The sequence below is a fragment of the Sesamum indicum genome, linkage group LG2 (genome assembly GCF_026168435.1).
Source record: "Sesamum indicum cultivar Baizhima isolate 11 linkage group LG2, ASM2616843v1, whole genome shotgun sequence".
Classification (NCBI taxonomy): Eukaryota; Viridiplantae; Streptophyta; class Magnoliopsida; order Lamiales; family Pedaliaceae; genus Sesamum; species Sesamum indicum.
Window position 1 is genome coordinate 13,855,713 of NC_142658.1, and position 7,039 is coordinate 13,862,751.

Consider the following 7,039-nt stretch of genomic DNA (forward strand, 5'->3'; position numbering starts at 1 on the left):
GCGATCTACTTAATTATCTTGACGATTACTACTCCTCTCTGTGCTATTCTCACCACCTTACAAGATTCAAATCAAAAGTTGTCTGAATGAGTGGAGTTCAATTCATATGAAACACACACCCACGTACACATCAATCTACATCTATGCTTGTGTCTGTGTGATGTGCGTTGCGTACGTACACATAATTTTAAATATCATGTGGGTTGGGAATCGTTAGGACTTCCAAGATAATTCAACTGAGATATGAGAAAACAAACAGACGTTTAAGCTTGTTGGGAAATCTCCACTTGAGATCCTTCATGCTTAAGTTAGTTGAACGTGAGATCTAAGAGAAAGATCAAAAATATTCTCTCGAAAAATGATCTGTAAGGTCAGATGTTCGTACTTGTGTAGATTCACGTGTCGTGATTTTAGTCTTCCAGGTCTTAGGTAATCAATCGTACTTTGTGCTTGCAGGTGGTCGAGTCGGTCGATTGCACTGCTTCAAAATGTGTGAATTCTTGTCCTGTTCGGATATTTTGAGATTCTATTACGGATATTTTATCTTTTTAAAGCCTCTCTCCTGTTAGACCCTATTAAACACCTAATATAACATGAATTGTAATCATAGTTCAATTTATACTGTACTCACAGTCCAATAATAATATTTCATTTATTTTAGTACAAATAACAGTTATAAATTATTCGACTATTTCAATTAGCTATTTATTTATATGTTACGTAAAGAGATAAAATAAAAAAATTTATAACTTAAACACAAATTTTTAATTAAAATATATACATATACATCATGTGCATAGAATTTAAGTTATTAATTTTATGTACAAATTTGAATAAAAAAATAAAACACTGATTTAAATAAAAGAAATTCAATCCAAAAAATAATAATGTTAAAAAACTCCACGTAGAAACATTGGATTCACTAGAAATGGAGGGGTGAAATGGTAAAAGCACGTGAGAGTCTACGACACTGTTATGGTCCCCTTCACACTCGTAGTTCTCTTCTAAACTCGCATCCTTTTGGGGACGCGACACGTCGCACATGCAAAAACGTGACTTCCCGCAGAGGTTCTACGCCACAAGTGGGGCCCACTTTTTTCACCCAAAACAATCAAAGCAAAAAGTTCATTTTTGACCGTCAATCGTACGACCGTCTCTGAACCCCCCACCATCTTTTACCCACACTGAATCAAGAATCAGTCAGCACAAGTGGAAATTACCATAACACCCTCGCAGACAAGAACACCACTGAAATAAAAAAAACAGGGTCAACAGAGGAATGCCCTCATCTTTATTGATCATCATCATCATCTATTGAGTTCCATGTTGTAATAATAATAATAACAATTTAATAATACTAAACATTTATATGCTAGAAAAGAGAAAAAGGAATTAACAAATACTAAGGTAACAAAAACAAAAAAACAAGTGAGTGCTGTTGAAGATTCGTTAACCTGTCAACATCTCACTCTTAACGGTTGTCTTCTTTTATCTCTTTACTGTTTACCCTCCTCTCTCTTCCTTGACAGTCTAAAATCCTGCCAAATACTTGCAGTATTTACACAACCGCCCCCACAAAAACTGGAAATATCAGTTGTACCCCCACGAGCGACCGTCAATTCTCATACGAGGATGCTACTAGGCAACCAATCTGCATTGCCTGTGCTCTTGCCCCGGTTGCCGAAATCCGACTCTACCACTAGACGAACCACTGAGGTGCTCCGGTCACCAGTCGGGAGTTGTGTCTTTAGCTGATCGAAACTTGGGGTGAGAACGCTTTCTATCCATTCTTCTAGACTCGTCCGGTCGTGCCATAGCCCTCCTAAGATCTTGTCTAGGACATCATCTTCTACTTCTATCGTCAAATTTTCGTCTACGGCCATGGAGAATTTCACGGCTATCGTTTTCTTGATCTCGCGTCGAACGAAGGCAGACTCGACGGGCTTGAATAGTATCGAATCGTCGACATTGCTGACCAGCTCATGAGGCACCGATGCAATGGAGAAATGTCGGTTCACATGGCCAAGTTCATCCTCATGGTCTATGGTGAGGTCACTTGAATTGTGAGATCCATCTGTTTTATCATCCTCTGCGTAGGTTGCTGCAAGATTGAGGTCCAAAGAGAGGCCGGACCCGATTTCCTTTCTTGGCTTCAAGGACCTATCTTTGTCGTGCAACCAGTGTGCTCGTCGTTTGGCGCTTTTTTCTCTTACTATTAGTCCCAATTGCCAACTGCCGCCTGCTATAGAAGCGAGCTTGTTCTCATCCACGAAGTGACCGTCTCTTAAAGCTTCAGGATTAGTTGTAGACCAATCTCCAGTAACAACGAATATGGCATTACCAAGACCGACTTCACGACCATGAGAATCGGTAAACCTGCCTCTCTCGATTGCTCGTTTTATGTTCCCACGCACCAGCATATCCGCTTCATCAATGTCCTCGAGCATAATGACCGAAAATGGATTTCTTCGGACTGCCTCTGCAATACGATCGAGTGCTGTCTTACCACGGAAATTTGTATCTGATTCCTCATCATCCCTTCGTCTCCCGAGACATATCATTATTGGACTAGTCCCACATATCTGCTCAGCTAGCACTGATGCCATCTTCTTCTTCCCAATTCTATCTGGCCCCGTGAATAATAACCATATGTCGCCCCTTGATCCAGCACCACGGCGCTTTCCGTTGCCCAGTCTGCATTGTGTAATGGCTGAAGCCACTGCTGAGGCTGCTTCTGCCTGCCACCATGCTTTTTCCATGAGGCCCTTGAGGAGTTTCTTGTATGTATCAGCATCCAAAGCATTAGAAAATTTATCAAGCAACTTAGAGTGTGGTTCCGAAGAGATACAACCAAGGAAGTCTTTAGCCTGATCGCCTGTTGCTTTCTCAGGGATGCTATCTGGTCCTTTCCGGCCAAGGACCAGATCCGTCCTCACAGGGCTCGCGGGAGGGCTATTGGCACGGTCTGCCAGTTGGCTTGTAACTTGATTCGTGTTCAATTGTAAAGCTTCTCCAAGTGGTTTGCTCGTCTGCAACTTAGGCTGGAACGGCGGACGTGAGAGCAAGTTTGGGTTATACAAACTCATCATAGACAGAGCCGGCAGACCAGTTCTATCAGATCGAGCAGTCTGATGAAAGTTAGGGTGAAGATGCAAGCACGTATCTCTCCATTTCTTCTGCAACTCCTGAGTCTTCTGCTTGGAAAGCATTCCTTGATCCTTCCCCTGTAAAAACATGAGAAATATTAGCTTACCTGTAATTTCAATCAAAATTACTTGTTCCAAACCTTAAATTCAAAGGGCATGTACCTGTGTTTCATCTGTCGTCTTAGCATCAGCGCCATTCAGTTTGGCATTCTGCAACCACTGTGGCAGAGAAGGTCGAGTTGTTTCTTGTTTAGCTGCAGAAAATGACTTCTCAATGGCCGCGAGTTTTGCCAGCTCTTTCTCGTAATTCCCTGAACATTGAGGGCAGAAGGTCGATCTTTGAGCAGGATCTAAGTTTTCTGATACACGCCTTGTCAAAGAAGGCAGTGGAGCTGGAACAGCCCTCGAGGGATTCAAAGACTCCGCTGGACTGCTCAAAATTCTTTCATTTCCAAGCCTAATTACAAATACCACACACCAGAAGATCAATATAATAAAAATTTTGGACAAATGAAGAATAATTATGCACCATAATTCAAACTTTTACTATTGTCCAAAAAGGAAACCACAAACATATGACTCTAAACAATTTCAACCTGCTAATCAACCAAAATCACTTTTTCGGACATGAAAAGATACTATAAATCTTAATGAAGGATGAACAACAAGAAAAAAAGAATGTCGTTATCCGGCTATACATATTTCAACTTCTAAAACAAGCCAGTTCACAAAATTCATATTACTTTTCCCAATCTACAGATGAAACTACTGTGCTCAGGGAATAATTCATGACAGACACTAGATGAGCATTTTCAGATACCAAAGCACATCAGATATGCAATTCCATTTGAACTGTCAATTCAAATCCAACATGTAGCAAAAGACTCAATGAGTTCATGTAGCATAAGCAGATTAAACACCAGGGCTTAAAGGACCAGATACACTGTAGCTAATTCAAGCACCATCTTCATAAATTGGACTCAAGAATATACCTTGGGAACATCCCCGGAAGAGGCGATCTCGAAGCAATAGGCACAGCCTGCAGATCCCAATCATTTTCCATGGTGGAATGATAAACCTGGCACCTCAAGTAAGTCTCGCAAGTTGCAGTCCCAATAAACCAAAGTTTATTACTGCTCTCATTAGTACCGTCTCCGCCACCGAATCTTGCCAATAACCTCGTCATTTCCACCACCGCCGCCCTCCCGTTCTCTGAAACCACCGGCTGCTTCTGTTGCTGCTGCACGCCACCTAAATTTACCGGCTGCTCCACCAGCCACTTCAAATCACCCAAATCAAGAATCACCCCTCCACTCCTAATCCTACTCTCAATTGCGCCCCCTAATTCCATAATTTTCGCCGCTATCTGATTCTTATCTGATAAAAGTCCCTTCTCCAAAGTTAAAACTTGAACATTCTTGAAAATTCCATCATTTCCCAATTCCTTGTTCTCTACCTTCCTGAAGAATTCCTTCACCAGAGCCTCAGGCTCTGAATCACCTACCAAAACAGGGTTCCTTTTCTTGCTTCTCACCATTATCTCCAATAACTTCTTCACTTCCTCACCCTTCTGATTACCAATCTGGGCTGCAGCCCCCTGCTGCAACCGCGGATTTAAATACGCATTTCGATTGGCTGATGGGATAATCGGAGACGGATTCTGTGCCAGCGGCGTTGTTAATTGGCCTGGAGTAGAGAGCATTCTTGGCCCAATTCCTCCGAAATTCGCTCCAAAACTCACATTCCCACCGGCAATATGATGCTGCTGATGGGCATGTGTGTTGGAGTTATTCAACGACTGCTCGATGGTGGCTTTTACAGCTGGGCTAGAAAAGCTGGCTTCCCTCATCACGCGGCTGACGCTAGGATCGTCGAGGATGGAAATAATCAGCTGCTCAAGCTCCACTTTTACGGCGAGCAGCGGTTGCTGTTGCTGTTCAGGGCAGCCGCGCCGTTGATGGGCTTGAGCCCGCTTGAGGGCTGCCATGAGGGCATTTGAGATCGGCGGCTCCATCCCTGGTCCCCCCGTGCTCTGAGCCGTCGGCAGCCGTTCCAACGCTACGCTGAAACAGAGCTCCAACGCGCGGCACTGGAGCGGGTGGCTGGAATTGGGGTGGGAGCGGATACAAGCCTGCCTCAAGAATCCCGACGGCGACGCCAACAGCGTCGCCGCCACGTGTAGCGGCGTTGTTTGGCCGTGGTTCCGGCGACTTGCCTCCGCTATGGACTGGTTCAAAACGCTGGCAGCCTCCGGTGTTAGAGTCTGCTGAATAGTACTCAATCCTGCTCTCATATTCCCCTTCTTCCTCAGAATCAATGATTGATTTCAAATTTCAAGGGCAGACGAATCCAGAGAAAGCCCAGAATTTCCCGTAATTACAAGCAACTGGGAATCTTGAAAATTGCTCGGGAACACTCAAAAATCCAAACTTCAATGGACGAACAATGCTTTTGAGGTAAAAGAAGCAGACCCTCCTAACTCCAAAGGCAGGAAATTGAAATCTGAACCCAAACAAAAACACTTGAGAGAATCTTGATGGTGTAGAATCAGATTGTGGTGTTGGTTTTGAGTTTCTATATAGGATCTCTCTAATCTATCCTCTGCTAATGGTTTTCTTTCCTCCCCTATGTATTATAAGGTCAGTTTTTCAATATGTAAGACTAAAAAAGCTGTGTGAGAAATTCAACGCGAAAAGGAAAGATCAGACCACCTCCTTCACACAAACACCCCCTCTCCCCTCCTCCTTTTCTCTCTCTAAAAACCAGTCTCCCTCTCTCTCTCTCTCTCTCTAAGAAGTTGATGATATGAGCAGTGAACGAACACATACACAAACCTCCGTCTCTTTCTCATTCAATACACCAAGAAATATCCCTCCCTCAACTCCCACATGAACACATAAAACAAATTGTGAAAAACAAATGGTGATGCCATAATAACCTTTATTATTTTCTAATTTCACCTTTTCCCTGTTCCTGAGGATGACATAATAATAATCACAAGAAAATAATAAAAATGAACCCAGAAATTCTTTTTTAAATATAATTTTCTAAATTAAAAATAACAGCATAAAAATCCAAGAGGGGTTATTAGTTTAAGCAGGAGGTGTCAGAGTGAGAGTGCATGCAGGCTTTCTTATCTTGTTTTTCCAAATGGGATTAAAAAGAGAGTAAGAAGAATAAGGAATTTATGGAAAACAGGGACATGAAAGTACTTTCAGTTGCAAAGATTTCTGCAAAATTAAAAAAAAAAAAGAACATATGTTTCTTTTCTTATTTTTTTATATTTAATCTAATTTTATTTTGTCAGCACATATAATATATTATGCTCTTTGCGCGCCAATAATAAGTCATGAGTTCGAGTCTCATAAAGAAAGTCGGGTATTAAAGTTCTCATAAAAATGATAAATCCAAACAAGAACAGTTTGTAACTATCAGGGTTTGGTCGAAATCTACAAATATATATGTCGTATTAAATATCTATTGTAAAAAAATATTTGATGTAATTGACACGTATATGATTGAAAATATAAAATAAAATATTAACTAAACTGAAATAAAAAAATACAATGATGCTAGGGGAAGTGGGCTGCCCTACTTTTGAGTGTAATCTTGTTTTAGGAGTAATTAATTAGGGTTCTTGATTTGTTAATTGGGTAATTAAAGAATTAGGAGTATATGCTCTTGCAAGATTAAAGTAATGGCCAATTTTTTTAAAAAATGGAGATAATGGAAAGGTGAGGAAAGAAAGATAAAAGAACCTTTTTGGGGGGGAGATGAGGAGATTCATGAGTAGTAAACATTACTTTATTTTCTCTCTCTCTCATTTCTCTCTCTACACACAGCCATGACAATGGATTGACCCCCTTTTTAGCCTTCATCTTGTTTTGTATTTA

The 7,039-nt window shown here is 41.3% G+C and overlaps 1 protein-coding gene across 1 annotated transcript; it reads right to left on the reverse strand.

Annotated features, from left to right (window-relative positions):
• Positions 1-1,254: 1,254 nt before the first annotated feature.
• Positions 1,255-6,049, reverse strand: LOC105155881 (Double Clp-N motif-containing P-loop nucleoside triphosphate hydrolases superfamily protein). Its single transcript, XM_011071865.3, has 3 exons — positions 4,139-6,049; positions 3,309-3,603; positions 1,255-3,224 (listed from the first exon to the last, which is right to left on the reverse strand). The coding sequence occupies exons 1-3, from the start codon at positions 5,437-5,439 to the stop codon at positions 1,623-1,625; spliced, it is 3,198 nt and encodes a 1,065-aa protein (XP_011070167.2). The 5' UTR covers positions 5,440-6,049; the 3' UTR covers positions 1,255-1,622.
• Between the last annotated feature and the right edge of the window lie 990 nt (positions 6,050-7,039).

What these genes read in the sequence shown, in the direction of transcription:
- LOC105155881 (XM_011071865.3), bottom strand. Translation starts at nt 5,439, where the DNA reads ATGAGAGCAGGATTGAGTACTATTCAGCAGACTCTAACACCGGAGGCT. An exon ending in CTTCCGGGGATGTTCCCAAG is followed by an intron (nt 3,604 to 4,138) that starts GTATATTCTTGA and finishes ATTTGTAATTAG; the next exon opens with GCTTGGAAATGAAAGAATTT. An exon ending in AGACGACAGATGAAACACAG is followed by an intron (nt 3,225 to 3,308) that starts GTACATGCCCTT and finishes ATGTTTTTACAG; the next exon opens with GGGAAGGATCAAGGAATGCT.